Here is a 21,855-nt window from a genome sequence, read left to right as displayed (position 1 = left end):
CTTCGGGAAAGCCTCAAGATTTTAATAACCATCTTGAAAACAACTATATTATTATGTTCCAGTGGCTACTCAGCATAGGGCACGCGCGCAGCAACGTTTGAGTTTTGGAGAGATGGCGGCTGTGCGTCAGGTCACGACTGCGATCGTAGTCTTTTGTTTACTTGTACCTAACGCATCCATATCGAAGCTCTCTGGATTATCGGTGTGTTGTAATACCCTGGTAACTAGCCATCAGTTTACGTAATCACTATTCTTTGTGTCATAAATTTATTTCTTTGTTTTTGTGCTATGCTTATGTCAGGATGCGCAGCCCCACAGCCAATGCGGGGCTTCCCTGCCACGGTCCATGTCTGGATGGCGATCTCGGGGAATGTGGAGGTGGGGGAGGGCAGACCAGACCCCGCTGACCCGCGCGCGCAGCGCACGGCCGAGCCGGAGCTGTAGCCGCCACGACCGCGCCGGGGAAAATTCGCACGCGGGGTAGGGGGGGGGGGGGGGTACGCCGTTCCACCCCTTCCGGCCGTTCATCAGCCCAAACGCGTCCCGTCGGGCTGCGATTAGCTCTCAATGGCCGCTCGGCGACCCCGGCTATGTCTCGGGCCGCCCGGGTGTGCGGCTTGCTCGACACGCTGTGATTATAGCACAACAGACGGCCCGAGGACCGTGTGAATTATGAGGGCACACGGCGATCCTGAATGGGGGGGGGGGGAGTGGGAGGGGAGGGGAGGGTGTGCGCGTGGCGGCGGATGCCCCACTTGGGCGGTGGCCAACCGGACGGCCTTCAGCGCGGCGCGACGCGTCGGCCTGGCGGGGTGGGGCGGGGCCGGACACTTGCGGCAGATCCTACGGTCCCACGGCGTTGCCCTCGCCGCGATGCACTGCCGTCCTCATGACATCGTCAGGGTTTGGAAATAGGGAGCCGTAATATCGCTTAAGTAAGTTGCCGAATATATATATATATATATATATATATATATATAGATAGATAGATAGATAGATAGATAGATAGATAGATAGATAGATATAATATATATATATATATATATATATATATATATATATATATATCGGTGCAGTGTTCGGCACAGGGCGTTGGCTCTGCGTTTGTGGCGCACCACTTTCTGTAGACAAGAATTTTTAGCCGTTTCAAGTGGACGGTAGTTTCGCAAGTTCGTGTTCTCTGTAGGAGTCGGGAGGCGCCGGGCGTAAGCCGGCATCGGCTCAGATGCTCGCCAGGCGGGCTGACTCATGTCCATCAGGCCCACCAGTCTGCACCGAGCCGGCTCGGAGCTGGCCGTGGCTTGCGTGTCGTCTCGGCAGCCGTGGCCACCCCGCACCGCCCTCTGTGGCCACACTGTGTGAACCGTCCGCCCGTGATGGCCGACGGTCACGCGCCGCGTCAGGCTGAGCGGCGGCCGTGGCGGGCCGCCGCACGGCCAGGCGAGTGCGCCTTAGAAGCGCCGTGTTTCATCCTGGAGAGTTTGTTCGTGCCCACCGAACTTCGCGTGCCTCAGCTGCTCGCATCGACCACACCTCCTTGGAACGTCCCTTTATTCTTCGACGTCCCCGTAAAGGAGTCCATACAGACACGTGCGTCAAGCATGCCCTCCATGGTAACCTGCCTCAGTGTGGCTGTCTGACATCTGCGTTGTGTAAGGACTCATTCAGCCCCCTCCCCCCTTACCCATATCTGAGAATCGGGGACTGCCGGCTGTCTCCGCCCCGTGACACCTGCGCAGCGCCGGCCCGGCCCGGTGCGATGCTGGCGGCCGCGACGGCCCGGGTGCGGTGCCGGCGGTGGCGGCGCCTGGCCCGGTGCGGTGCCGGCGGTGGCGACGCCCGGCCCCGTGCGATGCTGGCAGCGGGGCGCCCGGCCCGGTGCGGTGCGGGGGGCGGCGCCCGGCCCGGTGCGGTGCCGGGGTGGCGACGCCCGGTCCCGTGCGATGCCGGCAGCGGCGGGTGCCGATCGATGCAGCTGGTGATGCAGCTCGGGCTGGATGACGGCCGGCCGGCACCGGCCGCCTTCATTCAGGGTTCAGAGGCCGTCGCCAGAATCCGTCCTTCTTTCCTCATTCTCGCCTCCGTCCTCCCCTCTCCGTCCTCCACACTACACCAGAGCGTTTCTGGGCGGCGAGAGGCCGGATGGGTCCGGCGACAGACACCGTCAGGGTGTCAAAAACGCCGCCCTCTATTGAGGGCCCCCAGCCGCACAAGAGACAGGTCGACCAGCCGCCACATCGAGCGCTTGCTGAAGATCAGAATTTCCCAGCCTGCGTGCAAGGTCTAGACATGGCCCTGACACATCTCCGTCGGGGTCGCGTCAAGTGCATGCTGAAAATAGCCTACATTCAGTTTACCAGGAGGCCCTTCTTACGCACCAAAGGCAGGTTATCACTACGGGGACGGCCAGGGGATTCGTACCCATCGCCCTCTTGATCCAAGAGTTTTACACTAGATGCTGGGGGATTTCTCAAGAACTTGGTCCCAATCCGCTGGATTTAGGAGAAAATTTAACCACTACCCCCTCCCGAAGAAAACTTTGGCTACGCGTTTGTATAATTAGAGTGGAAACTCAAAGTGCCGAAAAACGAGAAGCCTTTTAACGTCTTTCAAGCACAACAAGCACAGCACCAGTCCGAATGACTTGCGCCAACGCTGAAATGCATCGGGTGTGGAGCCTGGTTGGCGTGAGCTGCATCGGGCGCTTTGTCTGTTGGGAAATGTTCGGCTTCCAACACACTCCGGAGAGGAAAGTGCGGTCTCTAATCATCCAAACCGAGCGAGACTATGGTGTTGCCTGTTGGGTTGCAGTTGCTCGTTCGTTTCCCTGGACCGTTAGTCGGCACAATGGGCGGTTGCTGAGCGGTTTTGTGCAGGCCTGCCTATTCATTCCGGGGCCCTGTGCGGCTGTTGGCGGCGGCCATGTGCACTGTTCAGGCCCGACCGCCAGCCCCTCCTCTCCGCCCCCGGCCGATGGCCTGGCGATGGTGGCGCACCACCTGGCCCGGATCCGAGCCGCGGCTCCTCCAGAGGAGAGGCGCCGCACCTCAGGAGACACCGTCCCCGGGAGACGGGCGCCGCGCGTGGTGGCGCCCTGTCCTGCAGCTGGGCGGGGCGCACCGATGCGGGCAGGGCGCCTACCGTCCCGCCTCACCCACAGCCGCCGGATGCTGTCCGGTGTCCGCGCCCACGCGGTGTGTGTGACCCGCGGCGCGCTGGCACCCCAGGTAACTCACCGGGGGTGAGTAGCGCCCGCCGAGCGTGGCGCCGGCCGGCCCTGCCCCGGCTGGAGCCGGCCGGCGCCGGCCCGGTGTCGTCAGGCCGACCGCGCTGGCGCGCCGCCAGTTCGGCCGGCGCCCGCCAGGGGGCCGACCCCACGGCCAGACCCCGCCGGATGCTGGCGGCGTAGGCGACGGCCCGGCGCGCGGCTCTGCCCAAAGACAAATGTGGCGTCCCGGCGATGTGTCTGAGCGCCGCAGGTCTCGCGCCGCGCTGTTGTGGCGGCGCGCTGCTTCAAAGCGGTGTTTTGACACGGCGCTAGCGGTGAATATACTACGGGTGCGCCGTGGGGTCGGCCGGACCGCGCTGTTTATTTGCTCTGCTGTTGCTGTCGGGCTTATGAGCGGCCATGTGATGTGGCAAGGCCGCACCGTCCCCTGGCGTCGTCCGGGGCCGTCCAGCCGCTCCTGGTGCACCGCCGACTGGGTGCACACTGGCAGGGAGAAGTGTCTGTGAGACCGACCGGCGGTGGTCACGAGTCTGTCCGCACCCCCCACCGACCTGACAGCGGCTGACACCGTCTGTCATGTGGCCGACCCGTGGTGCTTGGCCTGATGTCACCACTCGTGGCGGCCTGGCATGCGACCTGTTCCCACCGCTCTCCTCCGGCGGCCACTTTGGCACTATTTCAGTGGCCGACCCGCGACCTGGCAATGTCCAGAGCGCGTTGACTCGCCCGCCTGGTGATCGGAGATTGCGCACGCCGGCTGCTGGGCGGCGCTCTGTCCGCGGTAGCTGTCGCCTTCCGGTCACCCACTCGAAACCACCGCGACGCTCAGCCGCGCGGTCGATAAGCGCGATGGAATGACATCTGAGCGACGGGACTGCCTGCGCCGTGGGGCCGGGCCAGCTGACGTCGGCGTTGTGCCGCGGCGAGAACGGGCCTGGGCTCGAGCGCTTCTGACGCACCCCGTGCGCCGTCTCTGTCGGTGGTCGCGTCTGTTGGGTGCCGGCTGTGCCCTGACCTCGGGTCGGCCGCTCACTGTCGCGACGCCGCAGCAATTTGGGCTGGTGTGTCCGACGATGTGGCCATTGAGCATGAAGAAGCCATTTTACGGTGTGGAAACAGAATGCTTCTGCGAGCCTATTATTCAATGGAATGTTGTAGGCACGCTATCTAATCAGCTCCTGACTGCCTTGTTTAACCAACGAAATGAGAGCTGCATTCTAGACACTCCATTCAAACGTTCTTGAAAAGGATGTGCGAACATTGCTCTAGTGGGCAACTTGGATCTAACTCGTCTAGCAATGCAGCAACGTGGGTACGAAAGAAGCACAGAAAAAATAGAAAGATCCCTCACTTCCAAAAGGGCCGGACTCCGCGCCAACTTAAAACTGGCGCCAACTTTTCATGGACATCTGAACCCCTGCAATCTCATTTGAACCGCCCTGCATGCTTGGACTAAAGCGAGTTGGAGCGAAACTGAAGTATCATTGTAGAACAGTTCGCATTGATTCACTTCGCGAGATTGCGAAGACGTATGGCGTAAAATGATGCGCCGCACCATTGAACCACAAGTTGCGAAATCAGGATATCAACTCCATGCTGCACGAAAAACATCACATTCCAAAAGGGTTCCACCGAGAAGATCGGACCTGGGGGAGCGGTCCTCATGCGTGTGAAACCACTGTCAGCAACAGTCTGGACGTGGACCCTAGCCGAAATGGTGGCATCGCTGCCAACCAGGGTGACTCCAGCCGGTCAGGCCGAGCAGGGTGCAGCGGCGATCGGCGGCCTCTTTTGGGCATCAGATAGTCTCCGACGCCCCTGTGCAGTGTATACAAGTGTCCCGCAAACAGCCTTATCTTTAACGGCGGCCCGGCGACGGGACGGCGGCGGCGGCGGCTGCGGCGGCGCCTCCATGCCGGGCATTAATCCGGCCGAGCGCGACGCCAGCTGCCGCCGGCGCGGCCCTGCCGACCGACCCCAGTCGGATGGCGCCTATGGCTCAGCCTAGTGTGCCACCCCTGCAGAGCGACGAAAGTCGGCCGCCCCCCGTCAGGAGGTGGCGTGGGTCCCCTCCTCCGAGGCTCTGGCTACCTATTCCAGTGCTCAGATGGAGCCCGTTTGCGGTAGGCTCGTCCTGGGATGGCCTGTTCCAGAGAGGCGCAAATAACTGTCGCCGTTGACGCGTCCCTAAAGCCCAATAACCAACGAACTGTTCTGGTGATCACGTGCCTTGTAGGCGCCTACCGGACTGCCTGCGCGGTGCAGTGGTGTTGTCTTTATGGCGGCTCGTTTGCTGCCAAAACGCCAACGCATGTTGCACAATGGGCTAAATTATGTAACATTGCTATATTCAGTAAAACTATCCCATCAAATTGCGGTCCAACGTCTAGTTCAGATTCGGTTTCGGGCTCAATTTCTGGCGTAGTTTATGTTTGGACAGTGGTTTCCTCTTGGGATGGATGGTGGGCGCTTTTCCGCACGATTTGTGCGCTATGAAGTCGTAGATTTGTGTAGGGTTTTGTCAGCCCAGTTCAGAGCACATGATTGCTTTGAAGCTGAGAGCCTTAATCTCTAAAGCAGCTTCCACCGCTCGTGGGCATAAGATGCGAGGCCAATGTCAGTAGGTGTTGTTGCAGACCAGTGCGGCGGCTGCAGCTGAGATGTGGCTGTCACGTCGCCGAGGCCGGGTCCCAGACCGTAGGCTTTGTTTGGCCTGGCCTGACCAGTGTATAAAGATCAGCTGGCGGCCGGCCAGAGCTAGCAGCGCGACACGACAGCCGCATACTACCGTCAGGCACGGAGCTACCGTTCCCGCCACCTCCCAGGCCCGCTCACCGGAAAGTACCGGGTCGATGGGACATGGTCCGTGCGGCACAAGCGATGTCGCCTCAATTCCGTTCTGTCGTTGTCAAAGGCTGTCCAGTTTCACGAGAACTGAGTGAATTAGCTACAACACACGCCAAACTTGGGCGACTGCAGGCGCGTTTACATCCAGAAAAGCGTTGGCAGCGTTGGAGCTTACAGCTAAACATGACTGACATGGGGGACTACATTGCACTACACTCGAAGACATGATGGAAAACTCGATAAAAAGTTACGCTGTCAAGTACGCTTAATGCTGAACTAGTTTTTCCTTCTATGAATCCGATGCGGCAAATCCATCCCTGCAGAGCCGGGACGAACTCGTGATGAGAATATATCAAGGAGTTGTAAGTTGTGCAAGAACAATTGATTTAATGAAAGATGCCCCAGATTAGGGATCATGCTTTTTAGAATAATTGTTTTTGTCTGTTTTTTTTTTTGTTGTTTTTTCAAAAGTATCATGCTTTATTCAGAATGATTTGTACAATCGATTTCTTGTGAAAATGCGCGTCGCTTAACCCTAGTAAATGTACGGCGAAGCACTCTGAAAATGTGATTTGATATCCCGTATGCGTCCCACGGGATCAGCATGTTCATGGTATTGACCTCTGAATGGATAACCACCGGTCCTGCACCCTTACTTGTGCTCAATAGTGTTAGGAGGGTTCATGTGCTATGAAATGGCGATTGTTGCCCAAACTTGAATCAGTCAGCCGCTAGGGCCGATAATGTGTTTCCTTAACACGCGCCCGGGTGGCCGGTAGGATGCCCCTCGCTAGAGTGGGGGATCAATTTGACCCCCCCCCCCTTGAGATCTCAGGAACTAAGGAAGCTAGAGACACCAAATTCACAGGGTGTGTTGACCTGTACATGAACTCACTTAGATCCAAGTTTAATGGTCCTAGCTCATGACCTTCGGGTCAAATAAAGTCAAACAGGGTCAATTGCAACGTTGGTAGCTAAAGAGACCCTAGAATCCAGACTTCTTTTCTAAGCAAAAGCTCACATGCTCATCTAAATTCAGCGACCTTGTCTGACCTTTTGAAGGTCATGGTGACCAAAATCATACGACACCACTTGGACTTTTGCATCCGGATAAGCGACAAAGATAGGCAATATGTTCCTGAACACAAAATGTTGACCTGGTTCATTCCAGGTCGCTAACCTGTTTTGACCTTAAAGAAGTATGTAGAAGGTGCATAATGCGGTTCCTGTCATCAATAAATTTGAAATGAGCACCAGGAACTACCTCATGCAGCAAACCCTAACGTAATATAACCGGGTGGCTTTGACCTTGGTCTGACCTTCATACCTGACCTTAGGTGAATGTAATTTGCTCATTCCATCGCTGTGTTGCCTTAAAAAGTATCTCGGAGATGTATGGCTTCGTCTAACACTCCGCTGTTGGATCAGATTGAACTATTTCTTAGAAATTGCCTTCGCTGAAACCATGGCTTGACTTTGACCTGCCATCGGTCAGCGACCTTGCAATGCGCATCTAAATTTATGGTGCCAGACGATTTTCTATTTAATTGTCTACAGTTAAACAAAATTTGGCGCGGCTAAACCATGCCGTGGGGAAACCATCCCGGAAAAACCTTCGGGGGTCAATTTGACCCGCACCCGAGCGCGTGCTAAGCCACCTACAAAACTGGGACTGAAATTTGGTGGGGGCTACACATTCATTTCAGAGCTTAATAACGGGTATTGCCGGAATCGTTCACTGTATTGAAAGTGGAATCCATTCATCTGCTGGAGCAAGCGTTGGAATATGTTGTGAGGCTCATAATATAGCTCTGCTTTTGCTCGATATTGCTGCTTAACCAGCGCCTTCTGGTATATGGAAGGTCTGTTATTTTATGTTCTTAAACTTGTGCTGTTCTGCCGTGCCGTGCTGGCTGCGCCGCTCCAACATGTCGCTCTGCGGGCTTGGCTCTGCGCGAAGATCGCTCCCGACTAACGTGCGTGTGGAAAGGTGGCCGAGACGGACGACCGACAAATGTGGTGCACGGAGCACACTCTCTTAGCCCCTGATATCAATGCATCGTGCTTGCACTCGTACAGGCATTCGTGCAATACAAGAATTGAATAGGCTAAGCAACATATTTCAGCATCATCGACAGTTTGTATCGTACACGCAGTTCCCTCCAAACTCTTGGCAACTTAGGTGCAAAACCATAAACCACGTTGCCGGGCAACGCCTCACCGGCGCGCCAACGCCGGCTTTAGTAGCCTGGTTCAAGGCTGGAGGAATACGGGTTGACGCGTGTAAGCTGATTTGAAAGGCATCCGCCCGAAAGGCTCGGAATGCCTACAGGTCTCTATGCACTGTCTAGGGACGAAATTAACCAAGAAAGCCAACTGTCATCTACTGCCACCGGCAGCCATTATGTCTTGGTCACAACCACCCGAAATGGGCCCAATATTCACTTCATCACATGAGTGCAGAGCATGATTCGGGTCATAGAACTGCCAGCGCGACACAGCTTCGCCAGCTTTACATGTGCTAACCTTGGAGGTGACGGGAGACTGGTTATCCGGGGACTCGCGAAAAAAAAACGGAAGAAGCTATGCCAGCTTATGTGTTCATCTGGCTGTCCGCGTCAATCTCCGCATAACATCCGAGCACCTGTTATCTAGACAGAAGTGGTAGTTTGATGGCGGTCTGTTGATTGTGGTCAATTGTTTTTGTTTGTTTTTTTGTGAACGCGTGATGTGTTTCTGGCAATTATGATGCCAGCAATGCAGCAGACCATAAGTAAGTTTTGGAGATAGTACCGTTTTGTAGCATTAGGTGGTTGCATGTGGAGGTCTCGAATAAAGACGGCAGAGGATCGTTTTCTAGCCCATTTTTCATGGAAAAATACCGTATCAAAGAAGGAGCAAGATTGGGCGTTGAAAATCTCGGCCTGCCGCTGTTAAAGGTCAGCATTTATCTGACTGCTAACTTCACGCCAGTCGCTTGCAAACTTCAACACGCTTTACAATTAATTTTGATACGATGTTGCCCTAGCTTGCGTCAATATCGGTAGCGGTAGGTAGGGGCTGTAGCGATAGTTTATTGAAAGCACAAATCCAGTGATTCTGGAGGTTTTGTTTCCCTTTTGCTGGCTGCGTAGCATTATCACAGACATCTGCGTAACACAATCATAGACATCTGCGTAATACAACAATGTAAACACCTGAGCACCGTGCCCGGTCACCCTACGTACCGCACACATAAGCAGGGTGCGGTCCCAGCATATTTCGCCCGTAACTATCGTCGCACTCCAATTTCCATTTTGTCGCGCAGGTGGCGCAAATGGTAAAATTCAAAACTGCTATTATAAGATCACTATTTGGATAATTAATTGCTCTTTGGACACTATTGCACGGAGAATTAACATGGGCGGGTTTTAATGTTCAGAATTTGCGCACACTTGCGTGCGTCTGATGTAGAACAGTCAGATTCCTACCGCCTGATTTGTCCGTTTGACAGGTCATCCCAGTTTGAGGACTTCATACCATCCCCTCTCCCCGACATAGCCAACATTTCCGCTCAGTCGAAACTCAGTTTACACCATAGCGTCGCAACGGGTGGCACGAGCAAGCTGCGGGCGCCTTTTTTGTATTTTTTAGCCCTGTTGTATGCTGCACGCCTGTAGCGATATGAATTTGACATCACTTATACTTACTAATTCACTTATTAACTCATTTCGTTTTTTTATGTACTGCCACAGTAAAGACTGAGGGACGGGTCCTTCAAACTTCCGTATTTCCGTAATTACGACTCTGGTGTTGCATTGAAAGGTCCTTGACTTCCCTTCCGCTCCCATTCACCCCATTTATCCGCGGCGGGCTAATAAAGACCCCGACGTCCCGAAGGCCCAGTCAAAGAGAGCTACAAGCCTAAGGAGGGCGCCCAGACCGTCGGCCCGGGCTGGGCCGAGCTGGGCCGGACTCACCACGTGGCAGTCCGGGTCGGTCATCAGAGGAAGCAGTTAGTTCTGCCTTAATGTGCACATAAGCAAGTGCTAACCATTGCGGTATTTAGCGACCACCACATTTAGCAGAGCCATGCACAGGGCGCCGCGTTTCTGAAGGAAAGTATGGCAATGAAAACTCTGCCTTCGAAAATTCAACATCGTCAGCCAAATCCGTCGGAAACTACAGTAACATTCAACTTCAAAGCTGTAACCCGCTGTTGGTCTACAAAGACCCGCCCCCTGAGCGAGGGCGAAATGCCAGTAATAATGGCAACCAGACATGAGGCATACTGGTTGTCCCCAAAGAACGCATATTTTGCAAAGAAGGCTCATATGTTCAGTTTTGGGCCATTGCGCCTAAATCTTAAGGTCTATGGTTTCGTGTCCGAATACAAAAGCTCACAAATTAGATTAAACCTAGGTTGAGGCTCAATCCATTCATGCATTGAGTCGGTTTTGGAGATTTGTGTGAAGGACTGAAGGTGAGCCCATTCGATTTAAGATCGATTGGGCTGAGCTGGTCCGGGAAATCAGCCAAACACGCTTTAGAAGTAGAATTTATGAAGCTGGCCAGTCCAAACAAATTGAGATTTACTAAACACTGCCTGAGAATGTCAGTTTTAAAAGGCATGCTGTTCATGTGAGTCATGCGTCACGTCAGGTTTGATTGGGTTGAAGTTGCATTAACTGATGACGATCATGATGGAAGTTATTTTGTTTTCTACATATGATTGGTACTTGAGATTTGAACAAAAAAGTCTAATAAAGAGTAGATGTTGGACTGAAATTTGAAAATTCGTACCGCAAAATGCAAGCAATTTACTTTTAGAATCGCCTACGCTACAAGTTGCCAACTGCACGTCTGTGTGCCTTCACGTGTTCCGCAACTGCACGTGCAACGCAGACCGGTTAGCGTCGATGTCACAGTGACCACGAATTGGTCAACATTCAGCACTGACAAAAAATAGTTAAATCTCCGATCAGGCATCAAGGTGACCCTTCTGAAAGTAGCCGCTCTGGCATATGCAAGAGGTCCGTGAAGTTAGCGATTTATTAACGATGTATTTAGCGATGAGCCTCAACGTCAATGATACCGACTCAGCACTGAAATCGAAGCTCGTCGCTAAATAAATCGCCAGCTTCAAGAACGTATATGAAACGGACAGTCTGGTACGAATTTTGACAATGCAACCATATCCTTCATTCTCATTCCAGGTCCGTCCAGTTTATTTGAAATGGATCAGAGATTTTATGGGCACAAGAGACACGTTTTTTTGCATACTGGCATTAATTTTTGGCTGTGTTCGAACCATTTCACTGGGGTTCCAAGGAGTTCTGAATGTTGCCTAACGTTTTCGGCAATGAAGCACATGCTTATCTCCCTATGTAAACAGGTCTTATGGTGCTGGCACTGATTCGCGTTGCAAGAAATGTGTCCAGGCAAGCATTTCTCATCGCAGTACTACCTAACCAGCACCGTCTGAATTTACTCAGAACCCATGCCATTGGTGCATTGGATGTGGCACTTGACACGCGCTATTGCTCATCACATATTGACTAAGCCAAGGGAAGTTTCTAGTCATTTCATATATGGATGCAAAGCAACGTATTATACTATTCTTAGCTGCGAAGTTATCAAGGCCAGCACTGCTATTCTGCTAAAAGAAATGTGACGTAGCCATCCCTACCCTACCGTGCGTGCTTCCTTAGCCGGCAGCTTTTGAAAAAGTTCGTAAGCACCGGCAGCTGTGCCCTTTGTCCGAGCTGCCGACGTGCCCGGCGGCCGGTGAGCCCGAGCCTGAGTGTGTGCGTCTGTCGTGTGCCGAGCAGGCAGCCGCCGCTTGCGGCTCGCCGCCGGCGCCGGAGACGCCGCAGCGCCGCCGCCGCCAGGTGCCGCTGCAGCATCGGCCGTCGGGCGACCTGGAGCTGGCGCTGCCGCAGCGCCCGGTCAAGGTGCAGCTGACGACGGCCGACCCCGAGCCAGAGCTCACCAGTGTCCTGCGCCAGTTCAACAGTGAGTCGACAGTCGACAGGCGGCGCGGGGACCGCAGTGGCGGCACCAGTGGCTCATGCGCTGCCAAACCCTCGGAGTGCGTAGGAGTGCGGGACCGTTTTGGCCGTGGACTGTGGACTGTGCTGCCAGCTGTGGCCATGTGTCGCATGTGGCCCCAAACGCTGTGCGACGGTCGCCGGTGTCCTCCGGGACTGTACTGTCAGCTGTGGTCATGTGTCACATGTGGCCCCAAACGCTGTGCGACGGCCGCCGGTGTCCGAGACTGTGCTGTCAACCGTGGTCATGTGTCGCATGTAACGTCCTGCCCCTGCCCCCCCCCCTCCCGCCCCTGTCATGACGGGTGAGGCACAGTTGTGCCCACGAGCTCATCTGTGGCAGGCTGAGACTGTGGAACCTGTTGCCAGCTGCAGTGTCACCATTCATTTGATACACTCAGCCCTTGCCGTGGGCGTGTCCGACTGCCTCCGGTCGGTGTTTGGCTCAGACAGGCTCCGGTCGTTCAGCTCTGACCGCAAACACCCATGCCCCCAGGCGGTGTGGAGCAATACAGGCGGCTGTTCCACCACCTACCCGACAAACCTTGCAACGAGTGGGCGTTCCACGACCAAGCCGAATGCTGGAACGGTCGCAACTTGGGCGAGTGAGTGCCGCCAGCGGCCAGCGCTCTCCCTTTTCGGACACTTCGTCGCATCGCACTCAGTGTGTTGATCGTCCTCGCATATGCGCGACATCGCAGTCATATTCGGATCGGTTCGTCCTGATGCTGTCAGTGTCGCTTCGGATAAATCTGGGGTCCTGACACAACTGGTGCTTATTTACCCATGCTTTTTAAGACAATCGGCATAGTGCCGAAGCGAGCAAAGCCTTCCAGCTTCAAAATGGTCTGAACACTATGCTAAAAGCTACGCTGAGGGATTTGGTCAGCCAGCATGTGGACCCACGAGGCTGATGGCGCTGTCCAGGCCAGCCCTGCGATGGCTGCTCCGGCCGCCTGGCCCGGCGGCTAGCCTGACTGTTCCCCGCACCTCTGACTGTGGCCGACGTCTGCCGCAGCTATGAGGAGCCGCTGGCCGGCGACTAGCCTGACTGTTCCCCGCGCCTCTGACTGTGGCCGACGTCTGCCGCAGCTATGAGGAGCCGCTGGCCGGCGGCTAGCCTGACTGTTCCCCGCGCCTCTGACTGTGGCCGACGTCTGCCGCAGCTATGAGGAGCCGCTGGCCGGCGGCTAGCCTGACTGTTCCCCGCGCCTCTGATTGTGGCCGACGTCTGCCGCAGCTATGAGGAGCCGCTGGCCGGCGGCTAGCCTGACTGTTCCCCGCGCCTCTGACTGTGGCCGACGTCTGCCGCAGCTATAAGAAGCCGCTGGCCGGCGTGGGACTGGACTCGCAGGTGTTCAACCCGGAGGTGAACGTGCCGCACATGGCGGAGCCTGTGCTGGAGGAGCAGTCGGACCGCCTAGGCCAGATACAGCAGGTTCGTGAGCCTCACCACCCGCCGCCGCCAGCCGCCGCACTGCGCCCGCCCACGGCCGTGCACCGAGGGCGCTGTCTGTAGGGTAGAGCAGCTGAGGCAGGGCAGTGTCTGTAGTCTGCTCCACACAACACGCCCGGGGCTGCTGCAGTCTGCTCCACACATCACGCCCGGCGCTGCTGCAGCGGGCTGCTGCTCGCGGGGGGGGGGGGGACAGTGGCGCCGCCGCCACTGCCATGGGGGCCGCTAGTGTTGCCAGTAGGAGATACTGGGTCCAGTGGTTCTGCCATCACTGCCCTGGGGGGCCGCTAATGTTGCCAGTGAGAGATGAAGGGCTCCGTGCCCCTCTTGCCCCCCCCCCCCTCCCGCCCCTGTCATGACGGGTGAGGCACAGTTGTACCCACGAGCTCATCGGTGGCAGGCTGAGACTGTGGAACCTGTTGCCACCCGCAGCCGGGCCGGCGCCGCCGTTTTTGCGATATTAATCATGACCGTAAGTAATGTGTGACAGCCTGCTGAACCGAAACAAATGGCAGTGGCTGCCAATGGCGATCGTCGGCGAGCGATACGATCGGACTGCCGACGCCGGGTGATATCAGTGTGGCCGACAGACCGGTTCGGCCGGCTGGGGGTCGGCCGCACACCTCAGCGCCCCTCCGCATGCTGGCGGCGCGCGACGCCAGGCCGAGACGCTGCCACCCGGCACGCTGAGATGGGCAGCCGACTGTCGGCCGCCGCCAACGGACGATGTCGGATACTGTTACGGTCATGAGACTAGTCGCGATCTCTCGCACCGATTCAGGCGGGCTCGCGGAGACGCAGACGAAGGATGCTCGCCGGTTATTCTTTCCCCAGATCATTTCTTTCCACGGCTGTGCAGGTTCAGGTACCAGTAGGTGAATACCGACTGTTGATAGGGCAGGCTCGTCAAGGACATTTACGCCTATGACTTTAAGAATGGAAGTGGTATGGAGGTCATTCGATCGCGATTGACTGCTTGGAAGCGGGCTCCTTACACTGTTTTCACATTAGGGTGGGACTTACTTTTTTAAGTTCTGGGGTTTTAAAGGACTTTAAAGGACTTCTCTCCCTTCCCAGCAATCTTTTCCATGTTGAAAAAATGTGTCCTCCCAAATTGTGTTGTTTCAGTAGGATGCAAATCAGAGGCTTTAAACGCCTAAAGTTTTTTTCTCGTTTTGCGCCTGGCTCTTAAGTCACTGTTTGTCTTTTCATTTACCACAGATAATCCATCACCGGCCTATTTCAACTTTTGGTGGATGATTCCCGCAATTACTTACTACTCTAAAACGCCATAGCACATTTCAGGGTCGTCGTTGAGGTAAAAGCCTGGGGCCAGACCCGGCGCAGCGATCAGTTTCTCTAGAGCCTGGGCCGCAGTAGGTCCCATTGAAACTGTGGCAGTGGTTACCACCACAAACAGCCCAGCCTTCAGCGTCACCGGAGATAGGGTGGCCGCCGATTCCACAAAAACAGCTACAGTGGACGCCCTTTCGAGAAACAACACAGTAGCCGGTGCCACCATTCACCAGAACTGGTCAGAACTTCTCACACAAAAAACAGTCTGGGGAAAGAGAGAGGGGAGAGAGAGAGGGAAATAGAGAGAGGGAGAGAGAGGGAGAGAAAGAGGGAGAGAGAGAGAGGGGAGGAGAGAGGGAGAGAGAAAGAGGGAGATAGAGAGAGAAGAGAGGGAGAGAGAGAGAAGAGAGAGAGAGAGAGAGAGAGAGAGAGAGAGAGAGAGAGAGAGAGAGAGAGAGAGAGAGAGAGAGAGAGAGAGAGAGAGAGAGAGAGATCACGGTTACCTTCTTCGCTCGACGCCATTGTAATGAACGGCTGCTGCAGCCTCGAAGATGGTGCATTCCTGTCAAAAGTCAGACTCTGCTAGATATTTTCAATTCTGCTTCGATCCGTGCAAAACTCCCAATGACTCATTCTAGCACAGAATGGAATAAACTGAAGTGGCCGTGCGATCACATTGAGAAAATTTCATTTGAGAAAAGTTCACATTGAGAAATCTGAATGAGAAAAAAGCTACATTCACATTGAGAAAAAAACAAAATTGGCACTGGCGCACGCTCCCCCATCTAATCGCGAACACGCCGCTGGCATTCGCGACACGCCTTGCTGCCAGCCCATTTGTGTGCTCATGCGGTGGCACATATGGCTTTCCAAGCAAATACACTAGTACCACCGATGTTGCAGCCACGCTATCGAGTGTACTGCAAGCGCATCTTCAATGCCGTTCTCTATTTTATTTCCAAACCACGTGTTTCGCAAATGATTGTGCCATCATATCTTGTGACACGGAAGCCCGTCTGGTGTTGCGAGTAGGTCTGCTCCATGAGTCGGTGCTGTCCCGCCATTGGTTCGTGTTTGTGTGTGAAACTGCTGCCTCTTCCAACGTCGGTCCTGAAATATTTGTTTAGCAGGCCTGGTAACGGTGCGGCGGGATGGGCAACGGTGCGGCGGGGTGGGCAACGGTGCGGCGGGGTGGATCGCAGCGCGGTGGGCCTGGTCACGGTACGGCGAGATGGGCAACGGTTCGACGGGGTGGACAACGGTACGGCGAGGTGGGTCACAGCACGGTCGGCCTGGTCACGGTGTGGCGGGATGGGCAACAGTTCGACGGGGTGGGTGACGGTATGGTGGGGTGGACAGCGGCACGGCGGGGTGGGTCACAGCACGGCGGGGTGGGAAACGGTACTGTGGGGCTGGCTGGTGCGCGTCCTTTACTACTGACTGTCAGTATCTTGTTCTGATCAACAGTACATGCCACGTGTGTGGGGTTTGCTGTTGGTGTTGCTGGAGGCAGCTGGCCTGCGTGTTGGCATTTCTGTCATCTAATGCATTGTAATCTTCCCACCGGAATGCAACTGTTATTCCGGCTTAACGTCGGTGAGTCCATGAAAGCGATCCGGGCCAGGGATGAGCTGGATGCTTCTGATTAGCTCCGACTGATTACATGTACCCTTGTGACCCTGCATGTACTTCGGTTGTTATCCGTTGTGTGGTTATGGTAATTAGAGCCCCACTTTCCATTGTTCAACAGTTGACTGCTTCAGCCGTGCGTGGCTCGGATTCCTCCGCCGTGTATATCTGCATTGAGTCGCGCTACACAAGTGGCATTTACAATCACATTCCCTTGTTCAAGATGGTTTAGTCAGACGTTTCCTTGAGGCGATCGCGGACCGGCCGCGTCAGTTTTGGGCCAGGAGGGGTGCCTCGTTCGATAGTTGTGCTTTGCTTCAGTCCAGTGGCAACGTTTGTGCGAGCATAAATATGCATTGTGTTCAACCGGACTTCACGTCTAAGCAGCCGTAACAGAATCGTTCAGCCAAGACGGTAGCCAGTCACGGCTGTCCGTCACAGTCCCACGTCACAGCTGTCCGTCACAGTCACACGTCACAGCTGTCCGTCACAGTCACACCTCACATATGTCCGTTACAGTCACATCTGTCCGTCACAGTCCCACGTCACAGCTGTCCGTCAGTCACACGTCACAGCTGCCCGTCACAGTCACACCTCACATCTGTCCGTTACAGTCACATCTGTCCGTCACAGTCCCACGTCACAGCTGTCCGTCACAGTCCCACGTCACAGCTGTCCGTCACAGTCACACGTCACAGCTGCCCGTCACAGTCACACCTCACATCTGTCCGTTACAGTCACATCTGTCCGTCACAGTCCCACGTCACAGCTGTCCGTCACAGTCCCACGTCACAGCTGTCCGTCACAGTCACACGTCACAGCTACCCGTCACAGTCACACCTCACATCTGTCCGTTACAGTCACATCTGTCCGTCACATTCACACGTCACAGCTGTCTTCACAGTCACTTGCCACAGCCGTCCGTCACAGTCACACGTCACGGCTGTCCGTCACAGTCGCATGTCACATCTGTCCGTCACAGTTATACGTCATAGCTGTCCGTCATAGTCGCGGCACAGCTGTCCGTCACAGTCACATGTCATACCTGTCTGTCGCAGTCATATCACGACTGACCATCACATTCACACATTACAGCTGTCCGTCACAGCCACGCGCCACGGCTGTTCGTCACAGCGACGTGGCATGGATGCCTGCCACACTCACACGTCACAGCTGTCCCTCACAATCACACGTCACAGCTGTCCCTCACAATCACACGTCGCGGCCACAGCGCATCTATCTGTCGCAGTCATATCACGACTGACCATCACATTCACACATTACAGCTGTCCGTCACAGCCACGCGCCATGGCTGTTCGTCACAGCGACGTGGCATGGATGCCTGCCACACTCACACGTCACAGCTGTCCCTCACAATCACACGTCGCGGCCACAGCGCGCCACCGCCGGACATGTGTCAGACTCCCGCCCCCACCCCGGTGTTTATCTCAAGTCCCTGGGACATCCACGGAGCCGACGCTTTGGGCTGTCTTGGGACATGATCAGGGTCGCCTACGATACGGCACAGGTCAGAGGCCTCAGAGGCACATCTTAAATACCCTTTATAGTAAGCTTACGACTACACACGTCTACAGGTGATCTGGCCAGGCATTCACGGTGTCCCGTGGCATGCCTTACACCTGTAAGTGTTAAGTAGCAGCACGAGGAAACACAGCGTATCGTTTGCAGAGCGCCCGTACCGCTCTATAGAGCTGTGCTTCACCGATCCGTATGCAGACGATCTCCTCACTTAAATCTCCCGTCTTACCATTTGGGTCTTTAAGCACGGGGCGTCAAGCTCGCATGGCGGAGAAATCCAGGTAGCGTCCCGCATGTATGTCCTCTCGTCGTGTCAGTGTGTATGACTCGTGTTTGACGCACGCATGAAGTGATCACGTACCAAACACGCACTGCGACACGGAAACCCGCCGCCTTTCGCGGTGATCGATAGCAAAGCCTCTTGTCTAGACATGTGCCTGGTTTCCAGAAATGGCTGCTGAGATCGGATCCCTGAGGCATCAACCTGGGTCCAGACACATCCAGGATCCATAATCTTTTTTAGATATCGCTTAGAGGATATTCTGGGACCTGAATTCACCTGAAAACTTCTCAAAGAAATGGCTGATATCTTTGAAGCTTTTAAAATGGTTTTGCTGATTATCTTCGGAACGTGCGGTCTGTCACGAGCCACCCTTCATTTCAACATATTGCAGTTTTTTCTCGAATCACAACTGTTGAGTGCACGAATCTGGCTTGCATAACCTCGTGCTCTCAAGAGCACCCATGATCACCAAACAGGAAGATCAACATGGTACTCGAATGGCACTAATTCAATTCAACATGGCTTGTCTACAATAACTCGTTTATTGGTTGTGCCCCCGGTTCGTTGGATACGCATGGAAGCGCGGACATTGAGCCGGATGCGATCAAAGCCAGGGGGCGCTTGAGCCTCCCCCTACGTCACAGGAGTGACGTTAAAGACATTAAAGACGTTAAAGCCGGCTGCAGAGCATTTTCGATTTCTCGCCGTATTTGAGCGGCACGGCGAAACCATGAATTCGCGAGGAGGCCAACACAAGCGCGTCTGGCGCGAGTGCGTGTGTCGCTCTGCAGTGGTCTGTCCAGAGCGCTGACCGCGCCCTCTCTGTAGCAACTGACCTTTATCCTGGAAGGCCGACATTGACCGGGCTTCGCTTTTCAACTTTTTTTTTTGCAGCGTACCATAAACTGTTGCTACAAAATACAGTAGTGTGTCCAGCAGGGGGGAGAGGGTGGGGTGCAGCAACGCACCCAGCGTGGTGCCCTCAAAACCGACAAGCTACTTTCAAAATGGTTTTGAAAAAGCTGTGCATTTGTGGGTGTTGGTAAGACATCGCACTGCCAGGAATGTCTTCAAGCATGGCTTCTTATATATAATATATTTATATATTTATAAAAGATGATAAATATCCGGCATAGTTGTGAAGGAGGAGCTGATAAATATCCGGCATAGTTGTGAAGTAGGAGCTGATAAATATCCGGCATAGTTGTGAAGTAGGAGCTGATAAATACCCGGCATAGTTGTGAAGTAGGAGTGTGGGCCCACGCAAGCTCAACGTGTGTAATGACGTGTCCGAGGCGTTGAAGTCCAGCTGGGGCTTCTCGTAGTGTCAATGCTTCTCTGCTAGTAGCTGGGAACTGATTGCTGATTGAGGGAAGCCTGGCCCTGTCTCTAGCATGCCGGCATACCTGTTATTATCGTTATGGTTATCAATCACGGCCACTGCTGCATCAGTGTGGCTTTCCTTGCTGCGAAGATCTGGGCGTATTTTGGCATTTGGGGTCCACACATCTCAAAGCACGACGATATTTTACAGCTGGTGTTGGGCGGCAACTGTCGGTTGGTCTGGCCTCTAGCCGGCGCGCTGTACGTGACTGCGGCCACTTATGGCATGACCTAGGAGTTCTCGCGCCGCCCGCCGCCCGCCGCCCGCCGCCCAGCCACGGCAGCTCCGCCGCTGGCGGCCGGCGGTGACGGTCCGCTGCCGCTGCCGCTGTCGCCGGTCGGGTCGCCCTCGCTGACGATCGTGTCGCCCCTCCAGATCTCGCTCGACAAGATGGTGGCGCTGCCGGCCACGGGCAGTCTGCATGGCGGCCTGGAAGACGACGGCGGCTGGCACGAGGGCAGCGGCTCCGGCGACTGGTCGGTCTACGACGACGAGGACGGCATCTACGAGTATCCCGACTACGGCAGCGGCAGCGGCGACGGCGGCATCCATGACGCCTACCAGGACACATTCGACGGGGATACACGTGAGGCCCGGCTCATATTCACTGCCTGCCCGGACCAGAGCACGACACGAGCTACTTTTGGACGCTGCAGGAGTCCCCAGTCTTGGTGTAATTCACTGAAACTGTCGTGGAACCCATGCCCCAGTACTAACGCCTTTATGTGCACGTTTGTTTTTTATCGCTTCATAATATTTATTCTTCTTTTTGGTATTCGAACAAGCAGCCCATCCTTTAGCAATCACAAAAATAGCAACGCAGCAGCGCTTCACGTTGTGGGGAACACCGGTTTGGCGGCGCCGGTGGCCGGACTATTGCAGTGTGGGATGCAAAAAGACGAACGAGTCTCTACAACCGCTGGCTTCTAAAATGACACTGCGAATGGGCTAAGCCATGTGTGGAAACCAGCAGTGGGCAGCCAGCCCACCGTCCTGCTGCTGCTCACGTTTCCACACGGGGGACCGAGCAAACACGGATCTGAGCCCGCGGCCGTTGTGCTCGGCCCGGCGCGCGTGACATCTGCTCTGGCTGTCCCCGCTGTCTGAGCCCGTGTCTGCCGCGCTGTCTGAGCCCGTGACTGTCGTGCTCAGTCCGGGGCGCGTGACATCTGCTCTGGCTGTCACCGCTGTCTGAGCCCGTGTCTGCCGCGCTGTCTGAGCCCGTGACTGTCGTGCTCGGTGCGGCGCGCGTGACGTCCGCTTTGGCTGTCCCCGCTGTCTGAGCCCGTGACTGTCGTGCTGTCTGAGCCCGTGCCTGCCGCACTGTCTGATCCCGCGGCTGTCGTGCTCGGTGCGGTGCGCGTGACATCTGCTCCGGCCGTCCCCGCTGTCTGAGCCCGTGTCTGCCGCGCTGTCTGAGCCCGCGGCTATCGTGCTCGGTGCGGCGCGCGTGACGTCTGCTCTGGCCGTCCCCAGTGCTGCCGCCAGAGCGGCCTCACGATGGAGACGTGCACATCGGGACCGACGAGGAGCAAGAGGAGGTCGTGCCGCGGACCAACGTACCACCGGCCACCACTGCGGTGCCGCCGAAGGAAAAGGCTGCAGGCGCGGCTGCGGTCAGCGCCAGCTGTTGGTCGCTGTTGCTGGCCATGCTGGCCGCCGCCCGCTGGTAGAGCCGCAGTAGCTGCCCAGCGCAGCACGGGCGGCCCGAGTCTGCGAGCTTTCCCGCCGGCGTGTCGGCCGGCAGAGACGTCAAAGATTGCCCGCCTGTGATACTGTTTGTCTGTGGGGAGTGTGGAGGTCACGTGCCGCCGTGCGCCGGCGACCTGTTCAACTAAGTGCCAAACACGCCGCGTTCGACCGGCGCGGTGCCAGGACGAGGCGTCTCGCTGATCGCCCGGTTGACCACTCTGTTGACAGCTCTGGAGACCCCTCGGGTGGGAGTCCAGATGGTTGCCCAGGTGGCCGCTCTGGTGGCAGCCCAACTGGTAGCCTAGGTGACGGCTCGGGTGGCAGCCCAGGTGGTAGCCCAGGTGGCCGCTCGGGTAGCAACCGTGGTGCTAACCCAGGTGGCCGCTCGAGTGGCGGCCAGGGTGGCAGCCCAGGTGGCCGCTCGGGTGGCAGTCCAGGTGGTAGCTCAGGTGGCCGCTCGGATGACAGCCC

The 21,855-nt window shown here is 55.8% G+C and overlaps 1 protein-coding gene across 1 annotated transcript in view; it reads left to right on the top strand.

The window, feature by feature from the left end:
* Positions 1–21,365, top strand: part of LOC119097546 (glypican-5) — a gene marked incomplete at its 5' end in the record, with an annotated part of 45,938 nt that extends 24,573 nt beyond the window's left edge. The window contains 5 exon segments of the mRNA XM_037220578.1: positions 11,887–12,070; positions 12,602–12,710; positions 13,420–13,543; positions 20,068–20,278; positions 21,169–21,365. Coding sequence (XP_037076473.1) covers positions 11,887–12,070; positions 12,602–12,710; positions 13,420–13,543; positions 20,068–20,278; positions 21,169–21,365 — 825 coding nt within the window.
* Between the last annotated feature and the right edge of the window lie 490 nt (positions 21,366–21,855).

This window comes from Pollicipes pollicipes, unplaced genomic scaffold (assembly GCF_011947565.3).
Source record: "Pollicipes pollicipes isolate AB1234 unplaced genomic scaffold, Ppol_2.1 Scaffold_4295;HRSCAF=5057_pilon_pilon_pilon, whole genome shotgun sequence".
NCBI classification, from domain to species: Eukaryota; Metazoa; Arthropoda; class Thecostraca; order Pollicipedomorpha; family Pollicipedidae; genus Pollicipes; species Pollicipes pollicipes.
Note: the sequence above shows the minus strand (reverse complement) of the source record. Positions and strands in the feature narration are given on the sequence as shown.